The 14,490-nt window shown below is 54.0% G+C and overlaps 6 protein-coding genes and 1 non-coding gene across 7 annotated transcripts; 4 read left to right on the top strand and 3 right to left on the bottom strand.

Moving 5' to 3' along the window:
• Positions 1-1,807: 1,807 nt before the first annotated feature.
• On the top strand, positions 1,808-3,710 carry BO86DRAFT_435767 (putative amino acid transporter; the record flags this gene model as incomplete). Its single annotated transcript, XM_025675979.1, has 7 exons — positions 1,808-2,194; positions 2,250-2,263; positions 2,314-2,386; positions 2,431-2,768; positions 2,816-3,174; positions 3,229-3,570; positions 3,624-3,710. Exons 1-7 carry the CDS (start codon positions 2,043-2,045, stop codon positions 3,708-3,710), a joined length of 1,365 nt encoding a protein of 454 aa, XP_025525555.1. The 5' UTR covers positions 1,808-2,042.
• A 157-nt stretch (positions 3,711-3,867) lies between these two features.
• Positions 3,868-4,753, bottom strand: BO86DRAFT_317929 (sugar O-acetyltransferase; the record flags this gene model as incomplete). The annotated part of the gene is made up of 3 exons (XM_025668194.1): positions 3,868-4,228; positions 4,315-4,551; positions 4,653-4,753. The coding sequence occupies 3 exons, from the start codon at positions 4,751-4,753 to the stop codon at positions 3,868-3,870; spliced, it is 699 nt and encodes a 232-aa protein (XP_025525556.1).
• A 519-nt stretch (positions 4,754-5,272) lies between these two features.
• BO86DRAFT_t203 lies at positions 5,273-5,344 on the top strand. The gene has a single exon. It is a non-coding gene; the product is annotated as a tRNA-Met (tRNA).
• Positions 5,345-5,744: 400 nt separating this feature from the next.
• BO86DRAFT_435771 (aminotransferase class IV) lies at positions 5,745-6,745 on the bottom strand (the record flags this gene model as incomplete). The annotated part of the gene is made up of 1 exon (XM_025675980.1): positions 5,745-6,745. One exon carries the CDS (start codon positions 6,743-6,745, stop codon positions 5,759-5,761), a length of 987 nt encoding a protein of 328 aa, XP_025525557.1. The 3' UTR covers positions 5,745-5,758.
• Positions 6,746-7,294: 549 nt separating this feature from the next.
• On the top strand, positions 7,295-8,647 carry BO86DRAFT_401665 (FAD-dependent oxidoreductase; the record flags this gene model as incomplete). The annotated part of the gene is made up of 5 exons (XM_025673792.1): positions 7,295-7,323; positions 7,400-7,537; positions 7,590-7,693; positions 7,753-7,856; positions 7,931-8,647. 5 exons carry the CDS (start codon positions 7,295-7,297, stop codon positions 8,645-8,647), a joined length of 1,092 nt encoding a protein of 363 aa, XP_025525558.1.
• Positions 8,648-9,616: 969 nt separating this feature from the next.
• On the top strand, positions 9,617-11,567 carry BO86DRAFT_401666 (amino acid transporter; the record flags this gene model as incomplete). Its single annotated transcript, XM_025673793.1, has 8 exons — positions 9,617-9,780; positions 9,834-9,993; positions 10,052-10,274; positions 10,334-10,622; positions 10,677-10,861; positions 10,921-10,979; positions 11,032-11,384; positions 11,444-11,567. 8 exons carry the CDS (start codon positions 9,617-9,619, stop codon positions 11,565-11,567), a joined length of 1,557 nt encoding a protein of 518 aa, XP_025525559.1.
• A 217-nt stretch (positions 11,568-11,784) lies between these two features.
• On the bottom strand, positions 11,785-14,202 carry BO86DRAFT_435775 (uncharacterized protein; the record flags this gene model as incomplete). Its single annotated transcript, XM_025675981.1, has 5 exons — positions 11,785-12,589; positions 12,664-12,791; positions 12,869-13,158; positions 13,243-13,543; positions 13,915-14,202. 5 exons carry the CDS (start codon positions 14,200-14,202, stop codon positions 11,785-11,787), a joined length of 1,812 nt encoding a protein of 603 aa, XP_025525560.1.
• Between the last annotated feature and the right edge of the window lie 288 nt (positions 14,203-14,490).

The following is a 14,490-nucleotide window of genomic DNA, read 5'->3' on the forward strand; positions in this document are numbered from 1 at the left end:
AGCATTCCAGCTGCATACTTAAAACGTAGCACTATAGAGCAGCCTCGATCCGCAACGGACGGGCGTGGCGAGACTAGTGGCATGTATTCCCTCGTAGAATGCCTGTTACTGGTAATTGAACAAACATGGGTGAGACTGTTGAATCGTTGATAATTTTCATGGAAGGATATGTTATTCCGAGTGCTTGGCGCAATTGACCCGAGAAGATTCATGATGAACGAGCAGGCGTAAGGCTCCCAGAGGAGGGCTACTCTTCCCAGAGCCAGGAGGCGCAGTCTCGGAGCTTGCGGGTGGTCAAGGCTACTCCAGGTCTCTTGATATCGGAGTGTTGTGGTTTCTGTGTGTTGGTTATGAAGTAATATACATCCTCTGAGGCAGCGCGCTCCAACCAGGACAGATGAGGTGGTTCTATGCATTTTTTCGAGGGCCTCGGTCCTTTCAAGATGCTGCGATCAAGTTCCATCACCCAATTCGCCGAGGTGATGTCAAGGACAAAGCATGGCAGGGAAAGGAAAGGGAAGGGAAGAAGCACAGGGAATGTCAATTGGGTACAGGGGAATCTCTTCATTAATGAATTAGACACATCTGAATTTACTAGGGATTATCAATCAATGAAACTGAAACTTCCAATAAAGATAATCTTCCAGGTACGCTTTCATGACAGAATTAGTAAAATCGATTGAGATGGGTTAGAAAAGAAAGAACTCGTTACGAGAGAAAGACACAAACGTGATTTGCAATAGTTGCTTCCTATAAGCGATTTTGGCACCATGTTATGAACACTACGCTCTAATACTGAGTAACTCGAATTCCAGGAAATCACAGCATCGGCAAAGTTTCTGCCGAAGTGGGGACCTTACTACTCGAGTATACTTCAGTAGCTGGATATGCACCCGGACGAACCACAATAGACAAATAAGAGGATAATCACGACTGATGCACCGTAGGTGGCATTGACTTGTTGAGTCAGTATCAAAGCCCAATAATGTACTAAGCCCGGTGCGAGTAATCAAGCAGATGAACGTAAGCCTACAGCTCTACAGCGTTGAGCAGCTAATCTCATTGCACGGCCCAACATTCTTGTCTAAAACACCGATAACCGCCAGCCAAGCAGAAAAACTCTGGAAGGCGAACCAAAGCTTTTCTTGCCAAGACCGAAAGACCCAAGAATGGCTCGGATGCCGGCACCGCCGTCCACCGACCCCAAACCTGGAGTAGTGAGCCGCAACCGACGTGCGTCTGCGATAAGAAGCGCTGCAGCGACAAATCATCACGCCTTCCCCAGTTTTCATCAGCTAATAGATGGTCATGGAAAACAGTCAACTGCCGTGGCAGGCAACTTATCAGCAGTCGGCAGCTTTTTATAACCTGAATAAAAAATTCTAGAAGCGGGAACGGAATCCCACCGAGCCGCATAAACCTTGCCGGGGCCGCACCAATCAGCGGGCAGCGGAGAGGCGGTTATTGTCGGCAAGCCGCGCACAGTGCGGTGGGCGGGGCCAATCCATTACTTAATTTTAACCGCGGACAGCCACAATCGGACTAGGCTTTTCTCCGCCCCACCCGCGTCTTTCGGGGTGGAGCGCAACGCACCAATGGCAGCCATCACCGCGTTACTTCCGCTATGGCCGCAAGCAGCAGCACTGCAGCAGCCCCAGCCAGGGCTGATCTCCGAACAGGGTAGCTACGACGGAGTCCAGATCTCATTTCCCGTGGAAAACTACCAGGATCTTTATCTGTCTGTCTTGCTTTCCTTTCTCTCCTCCTTCTCTTCTCCTCTGTTGTTGTGTCCTGGTGTCAGTGCTACTGTTGAGACTATCTAGTTCATCCGTTGAACTCAGTTTCAAGTCTGCATCAACCTCAACGGCAGCGGAGGAGCGGAGGTTTCACTGTCCGACCCACCAACCCGCCAGAAATTTTCTGTCCTGCAGGTGCGGCGCGCCATCGTTCGTCTCCCTGCCGATTGTGATAGATCTGCTGCGCGGCTTGTGCCTGTTCTTTTGCGACTCCTTCCCGTGACATATCGACAACGTGCAGACAACATGGCGACTCCGACTACCGGCGAAGAGATCAAGAAGAATGATCTCCCTCCCTACGATGTCGAGGATTTGAAGGCTGTCGATGAGGGCAAGGAGCCCGATGCCTTTGGCGACGAGGCCAATGCGGAGGTCAAGTACAAGACGCTCAAGTGGTGGTATGTACTGTCTGCGGTGCCCGCAGTTGACGAATCAAGCTAACAAACCAGGCAGGCAATGTGGAATGTGTATGTGGCATGCAACAGATCAATGGCTAGATCAATACTAACCGCAACAGTCATGATCGCAGAGTCCGTCTCCCTGGGTGTTTTGTCCCTGCCCGCGACACTGACCGCGCTGGGCCTGGTGCCGTAAGTTCCGCTGTCCTGACTCATTCTCCACATCATGCTCACAGATACAGCGCCATCATCCTCATCATCGGACTCGGTATCCTCGCGCTCTACACCGGCTATGTCATCGGCCAATTCCGCGAACGCCATCCCTCGATCCACAACTTGGCTGATGCAGGTGAGATCCTCATGGGTCGGTTCGGTCGCGAGCTCTTCGGGCTTGGTCAGATCTTGTTCTCGATCTTCATCATGGGTAGTCATATTGTCACGTTCACTGTCATGATGAACACGATTACCGACCACGGTACCTGCTCGATGGTGTTCAGTGTTGTGGCGTTCGTGATCTGTCTGGTTTTGTCGCTGCCGCGGACGATCAAGAACTTGACCTACATTTCTTGTGCTTGTGAGTTATCCCATTGACTATCAATGGAATGGAACTGATTCGCCTAGCTTTCCTGAGTATCTTCACTGCGGTCATGATCACCATGATTGGTGTGGGTGTGCAGTACAAGGGTGGCCAGAACATCAGTGTCACCACCGATACGAACTTGTACCACGCGTTCAACGGAGTCACGCAGATCGTGTTCGCTTACTGCGCCCACGTGGCCTTCTTTGGTCTGATTGCCGAGATGGAGGAGCCCAAGGACTTCCCTAAGGCCTTGTGTCTGCTCCAGGGCTTCGAGATTGCTCTCTACATCACCGCGGCTATTGTCATCTACTACTATGTCGGTAACGGGGTTGACTCGCCGGCTCTTGGCTCCGCTGGGCCGGTGTTGAAGAAGGTTGCTTATGGCATTGCCATTCCGACGGTATGACTCGGCATATTTGTCTAGCTATTATCATCTGTACTGACAAACCCCTAGATTGTCGGAGCTGGTGTCGTGAACGGTCACGTTGGCTTGAAATATATCTACGTGCGCATCTTCCGTCACTCCGACCGCATGGGCAAGCGTGACTTTGTCGCTGTTGGCTCCTGGATTGCCATTGGCGTGACCTGCTGGGTTATCGCCTGGATCATCGCGGAGGGTATCCCTTCCTTCAGCAACATTGTCAGCTTGATCAGTTCCTTGTTTGCCAGTTGGTTCACCTACGGGCTGTCGGGTGTTTACTGGTTGCACATGAACTGGGGCCAGTGGTGGTCTTCGCCGCGCAAGATTGCATTAACCATCATCAACATGCTGATTTTCTGCATTGGTGCCATCATCGTGAGTATTTCGACTCGGTTTGTCGCATTTTCTTGAATGCTAACCAATGCCAGTGCGGTCTGGGATTGTATGTCTCCGGCAAGGCCATCCACGACGATTCGTCCAAGTCGAGCTTCTCCTGTGCCAGCAATGCGATCTAGGGGAGTGAAGTAATTGGCTGTTGGGTAATGATGGATTGTATATATCGTTTGTTTATATATTGACTCGCTTGAATGCACCATAGATAGCATTGAGTGTGAGCCTTGTCATGAATGACATGCATAATGAATTTCCTAGACAAATGCATCCATGTAACGTCTACTGATCCTCACGAACCAAATCACGATACGGATTATTCGGATACTGCTCCTCTTCCGGCGACTGAATCGTCTTCCGCACGCGACAAGGCGCACCCACGGCCACCGAGAAAGGCGGGATATCCTTGGTCACAATCGACCCAGCCCTGATAGTCGACCTCATTCCAATCCGCACCCCCGGCAGGATGACCACATTCCCACCAATCCAGCAATCATCCTCAACAAAGACGGGGGGCCCGAACTCGACAAACTTCTGCCGCGACAGCACACTGGTATCGTGGCCCGCCGTGAAGATACTCACCCCGGTGCCAATCTGCACGCGGTCCCCGATCACCACCAGACTGGTATCCAGCACCGTCACGCTACGCTCACATTCCACAGTCAGCAACATAACCCTAGTATCCCCTGCCCACTCATCACCATCAGGAAGAAGGAAGGGGCAGCTCACTCCCAGTCAATAAAACAATGACTCCCGATGACAACATTGCACCCGTAATCCGGCTTGAAGGGCGGCTCGATGAACGTGCCCTCGCCGACCTTCCCGACCAGCTGGCGGAGCAGGGCGAGTCGCGTCTCGAAGATCTGGGAAGATGGGATGGTCATCGTGTCGAGGTCATTGAAGGCTCGCGCGAGCCCGCGGCAGCGGTGGCGCATCTCGAGGAGTTTGGGCGTGTTGGGGTTGTACCTTGCTTTTGGGTTAGGTTCGTTATGGTTTGGGATGGGTTACTACGGGCTTGGGGGCTTGGGGGCTTGGGCGCACGGAGTTCCGGAAAGACGGGGGTGTACATTATGCCGGAGATCATGCGCTCGTATTCTTTGCAGTGCGGGATGCCCCGCAGGTCTTGCGAGAGGGCAATGATTTCGGGGCGTTTCGATGTTGCTGCCATTGTGGGCAATTCTTGGGAGTTTGAGGGATGAAGATGGAGAGATTCGACGGGCGGTGATGAGTAGATAGTGGGTGGTAGATGTTTATCTTATTGTGAGGATTCCATGTGTATATGATATTGTATGTTCTACCTGGAAAGATGCTGATGAGGGGGTTTGGTGATGCCCTAATCTCGGTTTTCCCTTTGAGTATAAAGTTGATACCTTTAGTTCACTAACCCACTCCGTCCGAATTTCTCTTGCCTGTTAGGTGAATATTATCTGAGAGTGACAGACCCCAAGTGTAGCTTCATGCCCATTGATTGCTCTCTTGACTGATTATAGTGGGCGAGTGAAGATGGGAGATTTTGTTGTGGTTGGTGGAGCTGATATTCAGATCTTGGCCGCCTCCATTGAGATATCGCGATGGGGTTCACGGTAGATCAATTGTAATCGGACCTAATCTATGTTCGCCTAGATCATTTATCCTTTGTCTGGTAAAGCATCAATAATGCAAAGGTAAGATTGTAAAACATCAAATCAGCATGTTAGCTCAGGGGAAGAGCGCCGGGCTCATAACCCGGAGGACCCTGGATCGAAACCAGGACATGCTAACCTGATAATTCTTTTTTTTTTTAAAATCCTTTTCTGCCCATGCTGGCTACAACCAGGGTAGTAGAACATGGTTTGAATGGAATCGAGTTGGGTTTAATTAGATTCAGTTAATTCGAAAAGAAAAGAACTCAATAAATTTGACCCTGTACCCACAACATATTCACGTAGATGTCTAAGTATTATGAACGAACACCGGACACCCAATAAACCGAATTGTCAAGTTGTTGGTTAGATATAAGTCGCATTCAGTAATCGATGGGGTCCAAGAGACGTTGAGAAAGTCTATAAAGAAGACTCAAGATGATCTAGAAAGAGAAAATGATATTGCTAGAAAAGAATAATATCGATGTACAAAGATTGAGTGATCAAACATTCATCACAGATACATGAGCTTGGCGGTAAAGATTGACCCCTCACAGCGATGACTTCCTCTTCTCGTCTTCATAAGCGATGGCAAAGCTGAAAGCCGGATCGTAATGAATGGCCCAGTAGCCATCCCAGATCTTCTTGGTGATGGGTCCAATCTTGCCGTCCTTCACCGGCCGGCTATCCAGGATGGTGATAGGCATGATGCCTCCCGCCGTCGTGCACATGAAGATCTCATCTGCCTTATACACATTCTCGACGGGCACCAACTCGACACGGATGTCCAGACCATTGGCGCGGGCGACATCGATCACACTCTTCCGAGTCACGCCCTCCAGCACTCCGCGCTGCGGCGTGAACAAGACCCCATCCTTCACAATCACAATGTTAAACCCAGACCCTTCCGTCAGATTGGTATCCCCGTCCGTGAGGAAGGGGTACGTCGCGCCGCGATCAGCAGCCTCATGCAGTCCTCGAACCAAATCTCCCCACTGCAGGTTCTTGACAGTGGGATCGATCGAGCCCGGCGGCACGCGGCGCACGGTGCGGGCAATGATGGCGCTGCCGCCGACGGGCTGGACCTCGGGCTCCATGACCCAGACGTACGGCTGGATGAACATGTAGATGCGGTTGTGGATGTCCTTGGGGTCGGTGCCGCGCACGCCCTTCAGCCCGCGCGTCACGATGATCTCGACGAAGGCGTCGCGGATGCCGCTCTGCGCCACCATGTCGACGAGGATCCGCTTCACCTCCTCTCGCGGTAGGGGCAGCTGCAGCCGCAGTTTCTGGCAGCTGCTCTCGAGCCGCGTGATGTGGTCGTCGAGTCGGAAGAACCGCCCGTCCCAGACGGAGGGCACATCGTAGGTCAGGTCGCTGTGCATGAAGCCCTGGTCGAGCAGCGGGATGCGGGCCTCGTGTAAGGGGGTGAGCTCCCCGTCGACCCAGGCGACGCCCTTGGCGAATGGGTGGGTGCTCGATGCGAGGACCGCTTGGCGGGCCTCGTAGGCGGCGAAGACTTTCTGCATGGTGGCCATGATTGTGGAGGGGTGTAAGGATTGGAATGTGGATTGTCTGGATGATGCTTGACTGCGCAGAGTCGTACGGCCTTTAAGTATAGCTCAGGAGGTAAGAGGTGGAGCTTTATGATGGCGTAAATGGTGAAGTCGTTTCATAGATAGTTAGGGTTTCGGTGTGGCGATTGCTAGGACCGTCCGGCCGTGCTTCTCGCCTGCCTATTCGGGTAATGCCAGCGTTGCGGGGCCCGGGGAAGTGCCCCTGCCAGCCTCGGTGTAGAATGCACTTGGTATCACGAAGGTCATGCTTCCAAGATAGGCACGATTGCAATTCACACGACCTGGGGATTTTGGGTTAGCTGGCGGGCAGATGCCGAGCGATGAAAAAAAGTAGGTTCTCATCAGACCATATCCCAACCGGCTCTCTGGGTCATTGAAATATTGTGTCATAGCCGATGTATTCCCTCTAGCATTTCAGTCGTAGTTCGGACTCGATTACTCACTTGGTGGAATAGTACGAATCTGAGCTTTTCCGTTAGTCTCGCGAATGAATCTTCTCCTGGGCTCACAATGTTCGAAAAGAATGTGGTAGTTATCGGGTACGTTCTTTCGTTCCCCCGTCGCCTGTTGATGTTCTTCCCATCCATACTCGGAATGTAGCTCATTTTGACTTAGGGCTGGCGTGGCGGGATTGACGACGGCCCTTCTACTGTCCAGGAAACCCGGTTACAAGATTGTGGTCGCCGCGAAACATATGCCCGGCGACTACGACATCGAATATGCGTCGCCCTGGGCAGGCGCAAACTACATGCCGTATGGTCTAGTATCAAACGTTACGTTTTTCCAGAGTAACTGAAGGTGGTAGTGTTTCAATCCGCAACACAGAAGCCGCCGAATGGGACAAGAACACCTGGGGACCACTGGAGGATCTGGCCAAGAACTACCCCGAAGCCGGTGTGCACTTTCAAGGTAATACGACTTGTGAACAGCAGCGAGATTGAGTTCAATGTATGCTGATACCAACGCAGACTGCGAGATCCACAGCCGCGCAAAAGACGTAGGCTCCGCGACGGCCAAATGGTTCGCGGAGTTGCTGTCGCCTAGCCCATGGTTTGCAAAAGTGGTCCCAAATGTAAGTCGTGTGCCACCGCAATCCTGTCCCTCCAGGTTTATATGCTTCATTCCTGACGCGCGGGGATAAACCAGTTCCGAACACTGCCCAAAGAGTCGCTTGGACCCGGCATCGACTCCGCCACGGTTTTCACCTCGGTGTGCATCAACACCGCCATTTACCTCCCCTGGCTCGTTTCTCAGTGCCTCAAGAACGGCGTGACCTTCAAGCGAGCTGTCTTTCCTCATGTCTCGGCCGCTGCTGCCTCTGGGGTACATCCTAACGGGAACGTTGATGTGGTTGTCAATTGCACAGGGCTGATGGCGTCGAAGCTGGGCGGCGTCGAGGACAAGACGGTTGTTCCCGCCCGCGGGCAGATCGTGATTGTTCGGAATGACGCAGGGAAAATGCTCGACGTGTCAGGAACGGACGACGGGGATGGAGAGGCATGCTATGTTATGACGAGAGCCGCGGGAGGAGGCACAATACTTGGGGGGTGTTACCAGCTGGGGAGCTGGGAATCACAGCCCGACCCCAACCTGGCCGTCCGGATCATGAAGCGAGCTGTCGAGATGGTACCGGCACTGACAAACGGGAAGGGAATCGAGCACCTCGATATCATTAGACATGGAGTGGGACTGAGACCTGTGCGTGAGGGTGGAGTGCGTATCGCGAAGGAGCGAATTGAGGGTACTTGGGTAGTCCACAACTACGGTGCGGGAGGCGCTGGATATCAGTGCTCCTATGGTTGCGCACAGGCTACGGTCGACTTGATTGAGGAGGCATGCCGTGATGTGCGCGCGAGGCTATAGCTGAGATAAATTTAAACGTACGTAGTATAAGGGTTACTTAGGTTCGAATTTAGTTACAAGCTGACATACGTGTAAACTGGCCCGCAGAGTATAATCCACAAGGTGTACCAGGTTTCCTAGCGAGCATCACAGAGGATCTGTCAATTGCCCTACTATTAAACGAGCAGAAACTTTTGGCTAGATCAGAGAAGACAAGTATCCACAGAGGCCTCTGTCTCAATTAGAGAATGGGGCTGACAACCCTGGGCACAGTTTCATGACCCAATAAATACTTCTGGCAGGAGCCATATGTGGCTGTACTCATGGCAATTTTATGGGGTTGCTGCACACAAAGACGTCTTCACACCCATATATGGGGGGCGGGGGGCGGTTGTCTTCTTACTTCAGATATCTCCAGAACACGAATTATCTGCATCGATCGTTGACATTGGGCTTCCTAGTTAGGCAGGTGGAGGCACGCTCGAGGCCTGATATGAGCAACCCAGGCTAGCCCACCACTGCAAAGATGGGAAGCGAATCCGAGGAAAAAGTGCCAAAATCAAGCCCCAATACAGGGGGCTTGCTGCCCAGCCCTCCGCATTCTGGGGTAATTCGACCCCATTACGTTCCGTGCTGAGCGAGTTTGATACGCCGCCACCGGAGCCACCACGCCCGGGAGAGGCCGGATCCCAATCAAGGCCCCTTATCTCCCGGTATCAACGGTATCATCAAGACTGTTAGCTCCATACACGAGTGGAACGCTGTCTTTCAGGCGTCCTGACTGGCTTGCCGCAAGGCGGGGGAAGGGAAGATAGAATCGGGGCTAGATGGACGCATGGGGGTGAAGACTACGTAGGGATCGGCTATTGCAAGCAACCCCCGCCCTTCTTCTCCTCGCGTGCCGGCGTAAGGTTAAATTGACTCGCCGTCTGAAGTCTCTCCATTGTCTTTCCATCTACCCATCTGTCGTTGCAAGGCCTCATCGACACCATGGAAGAGACTACCAAAAACACATCCAGGCCACCGCAAGGGGCCGATGCGAAGGATCTAGGAGAGGTCATCGATATCGACGAGGCCATTCTGCGTGCTCAAGGCTGCACATCGGAGCTCCAGCGTTCGTTCTCTTGGGTTGGTGCTCTCGGTCTTGCTTTTAGGTATAGTCCCTTTTCCCTCCTCCCGGATGAGCCGCTGCTGATTCGGTTGGTAGCATTGTAAATTCCTGGTTGACCTACGCCGCCTGCTTTGGGGTGGCTTTTACATATGGCGGAGGCTCTGTCGCTGTGTTCAGTCCGTTGCTGTCGGGCATTGTGCAGTGGATTGTGCTTACGGGAGTTTCAGAACTGGCCTCAGCTTTCCCATCCTCAGGGGTACGTAGCGCCTACAACTGCAATATGCGGCATCCTGACAGACATCCTTCCACTGCAGGGCCAGTACCATTTTACTTACATTATTGCCCCGGAATCCTGCCGAAACTTTGTCGCCTACACTGTCGGGATGATCAATGTAGTCGCCTGGTGGGTGAACACGGCATCGGGCGCGATCTATACGGCCATATCTGCCTTTGGGGTTTGTACCTTTTTGCTACCAGAGTTCTCGGGAACGCAGTGGCAGGTTTATCTTTGCTACCTATTGGTTATTATTCTGACATGTAAGTCGACGTGGTTTCTTCCTGGAGAAGAATGAACGGACTCATCTTCGTAAATCTAGTACTCCCGGTATTCCTGGTGCCTCAACGCCAAATCGACCGCCTGACCGAATCATCCATGTTTCTTTCTCTGGCTGGGTTCGGGATGGTGGTCATTGTCTGCCTCGTCATGGGAAGAGGGTCATATCACCCCGAAAGGCTCACTGAGTACCGGTCTGCCAGTGGCTGGGCGCCTGGACCCGGATGGTTGCTCGGGATAGGCAATGGTGAATATGCCTTTGCAGCTGCCGGGGCTTGCGTGCATATTGCAGAGGAAATCCCGCAACCAAACCGGAAGATTCCGCTGGTCATGTTAGTCTTATCCTCTCTAGCATTTAAAGCCTGGCGTGACTGACTCAATCCCAGCAATCTCACGATCCTCATCGGCCTACTGACGCTTGTGCCGTGGATCATTGCAATGACCTGTGTGATCCAGGATGTGGACGCTGTCCAGAACTCCTCCCTCCCGAGTCTGGAATTATTCTATCAAGCGACTGGGAGCAAAGCCGCAGCCGCATTTCTGCAGATCTACTTGACAATCCTGTATTATTGTAGGCTCCGCCTCTCTCTGCTAGGACTGCCAATCTTCCTAATACTAACTCGACTGTAGCATGCGTTCCAAGCCAATGGATCACAAGCAGCCGCATGACATGGGCATTCTCGCGAGACGTGAGCGGACGCACCCCAACTCTACTTGACAGCAACTGACACTCTGATTCAGAACGGACTCCCCTTCTCGAAATACTGGTCGGTAGTCGACGAAAAGCTCGGCATCCCCGTCCGAACCACCCTGCTATCCGCCGGCTTCTGCGCCATCTACGGCCTCCTCTACATCGCCAGCACGCAAGCCTTCAACTCGATCATCAACACCGCAGTGCTGATGCTCAACATCACCTACGTGGTGCCGCAGGGGATCTTAGCAGTTCGCGGTCGGACGAGGCTGCCGGCGCGATACTTCAATCTGGGCACCTTGGGGTACGGGGTCAACGTCTTTTCGGTGCTCTGGGTGATTCTGAGTGGGATTTTCTTTTGTTTCCCGACGAGTACTTCGCCGACATTGGAGAATATGAACTAGTAGGTGCCCTTGTTCTCCTTGACTCTCTTTGAATGGGTACTAACGGATCCACGTGCAGTAATTCCGTGGTCCTGACTGGAATTTTCGCCATCGTCATGCTGTGCTGGTTCGAGCGGCGGGGGAAGTTCTCCGGGCCGAATATCAACTGGGATGCGCTGAATGCGACGCAGGGGATGAATTGACGGATTGATAAGAGAAAGAAAGATAAATCATAGACAATGCTCTCGCTGGAACTTCACAGAGGCGAGAAGTGGCCGTGGATGGAGGGTCGAAACGGGCAACGACGCTTGCTCCATTCATGTCTCTCATCCATGCACGCCGGTAGTCCAATGCAAATCTCAATTACGATGGAAGAAAGATCTTGTTCCATGTTCTGCCAGCCATACACATACATCCACCCTACCCAAACAAGAACTGCGTCGCTGTAGCCCCTTGCTGCCCCTGTCGCGCCTCCTCCTGCCCACCTTTCGTCTTACTATCCACAACAGCGCCCCACCACATCCCGGACGCCCAGATCTCCCTCAGCAGCACCGGAACACTATCGAACATGCTATACTGACTCTTCTCGCTCCAATACGCGCAGTAGTCCGTGACGAACTCCCGCAGATCGGGATCCAGCGTCTCGCTCCCGGCCAGAAACACCGGCAGAAGCAGCTGTTTCTGCGTCTGCGACGACCGTCGACAACACCGCGTGTGGTCGACGATTTTCCGAACCGGTCGACGCAGTCCCACACGGCCTCGCTGCCGCGTCGGCGTCTTCGTCCAATCCCGCCGGAACACCGACTCGATGTACAGCAGCAAGGTCCAGCGCCACGCCTCGGCACAGTGAAACGCATCCTGCCGGCGGTTGAACTCTTTCTCTTCCTCGACAGCATCAGCGGGACTTTCCACCTCCTCAGGTTCGCTTGCCTCGTCGTCCGCGGAACAAAAGGAGGCATCGTGCTCGTTGATCCACGCCCGGATCTCCCGCTCAATCGCGAGAACAGGCGTGCGATCGAAGCTGAGCCACTTCATTGACGCGGCGATCTCGCTCTGCTGCACCAGCTCGGCAAGGTGGTACAGCCGCGCGATCAGGTACCCTGGACAACCCGTGAGGTCGAAGAACGACCACGCGTCTTGCGCTTCCCACAGGATAAGGTGGTCCAGGTACGCTTGGCGCATGATCGGGCGTTGCCGCGAGATCAGGGCGAGGGTCACGTCCCACCTTTTGGATGTTAGTTCACGAACCCTCTACATTGTTCTTGTGCTCTAAGAAGAAGAGAGGGGGGGGTGGCGTACCAGATCAGCATTCCGACCTGCGATCGGATCCGCGGGCTGATGAGCGCACCGGGACCGCCGGCGGCCTCGAGCATGGAATGCGCGCGGTGGAGATGCGTGGCCCATGTTCCGGACGCGGAGAGGGTGCACTGCTCATTCGGTGTTTAGCTTCTCTTCTTCCTACGGGCGAGATATGTAGAGATGGGTCCAGAAAGAGGGGACGTACATCCAAAGTAAAAAGAATCAAGATTGGCTCCAGCAGATGCAGGTTATTGACGCTCCCTGCGTGCTGGCGCCCCTGCTGCAGCGCCGTATCGAGCAATTGGGCGGCCTTCCGGCGATGCTCGGCCGCTTCGCTCGACCAGCTGCTCCCCGTCAGCCGCTTCAGGTGCTGGCAGCATAGAGCCAGGATCGAATGGAAGAGGAGGCGCGAGCCCTGCGAGGTTTGGCGCTTGCATCTGAAGGGGTTGAGGGTGGTGTCCCCCGTCAATGGCAGGACGCAGAATTTCGAGTCGTCTGGGGAGGTAAGATTGGATTAGTATGCTTACAACCTTTCTACGGTCGGTGGAGAGATGGGTCTATGGGTATGGAAATGCGTACATAGTTCGAGAAGCCACTCGTGCTGATTGGGGATGCTCGTATCCAGGATCGCGGGGCGCGGGGCCGCAATCCGAGGGGAGAGGATGTGGACGGCCGTGCTTTGCCTGGCGAGCGGACAGCTCTGATCCACCGGACCTGGTGGGAATGCCTCCGCGGATGACATCAGCGCGTCATTGTGAACCTCATCTTGCGGGACGGAGTCAACGGGGTGGACGGAGTCGTCGCCAGTGAGGAGGGCTGGAGGTGTGCGGGGCAGTACCGCGGGGGCTGTCGTGTCTGATGCCTCGGTCATGAATGGGTCCTCGACGCCGATGCTGTCAGTCGGGGCGTGGAGTGGTGGGGTCGACCCGAAGATATCCGGCATCAAGGATTCGAAGATGCTGAAATCGTCCAAACATAGTTCACCCAGAGTCCCCAGGCCGGACAGCGCAAGATCTGCTACGATCAGTACCTTCTTGCAAGCGATACAAAAAGGGTAATCCGTCGTGAATCTTGCGTACCAGGATCAATCAGAGCGGTCCCGATTGGGTCGGGATGCAATGAGAGCCCGCCGGCAGTTTCCTCGCCTGCCTCTCTGGGCGAAACCTCGGGCGTTGCACTCCGTCTGGCTGGCCGTGCTTCCGACGTAGCGGGCCCTGTTCGGCGACGCTTCCGCGCCCGCGCCCCAGTCACAAACTGGAAGCGCTGGGGTGGGGTACTGTTGTTCATGATGGACAGGTCTGCGGGGAGAGGATGGACAGCACTGTCGTCCGTCTTCATCCGCCGCGGATCCCAGGACAGCGGCGTCACAAAGCCATCGCACCGCCGGCCCTGGCGAAGGCACGTCGAGCACTTCGGGCGGCGACGGTCACAGTGTTCGCCGGACGAGGCGCATGTATGGCAGTCAGTCTGCGCGAAGGCTAAGGAGTTCGTCCGCTTGCCTTTGGTAGTAGTCGTACTTTCGGGGTTTGCAGTGCTCATTGCGGGTTTCAGTGCGAGGGTAAAGTCGACTACTCAACATGGCAATCAGTGTGTGGGAAAAGATTCTCTTTCTGTATTGAGTGTGCAGTTTGGCAGAGATGGCCTTCCCCGCCACCTCAGAAAGGAGGAGGAGGATTCACCTGTGGGGAATACGAGCTTGTGGAGGCGAAAGATGTCGGTAGCCAGACGCTGATCTAGTAAACGTGAACAGTGGCTGAAGACCTTCAAAGGCGCCCAAGCTACGGCTACGTACAGTACAGGAGGGTTCATTTCCCCGAAGTCGGCCCG

The sequence above is a fragment of the Aspergillus japonicus genome (assembly GCF_003184785.1).
Source record: "Aspergillus japonicus CBS 114.51 unplaced genomic scaffold BO86scaffold_43, whole genome shotgun sequence".
Taxonomy (NCBI): Eukaryota; Fungi; Ascomycota; class Eurotiomycetes; order Eurotiales; family Aspergillaceae; genus Aspergillus; species Aspergillus japonicus.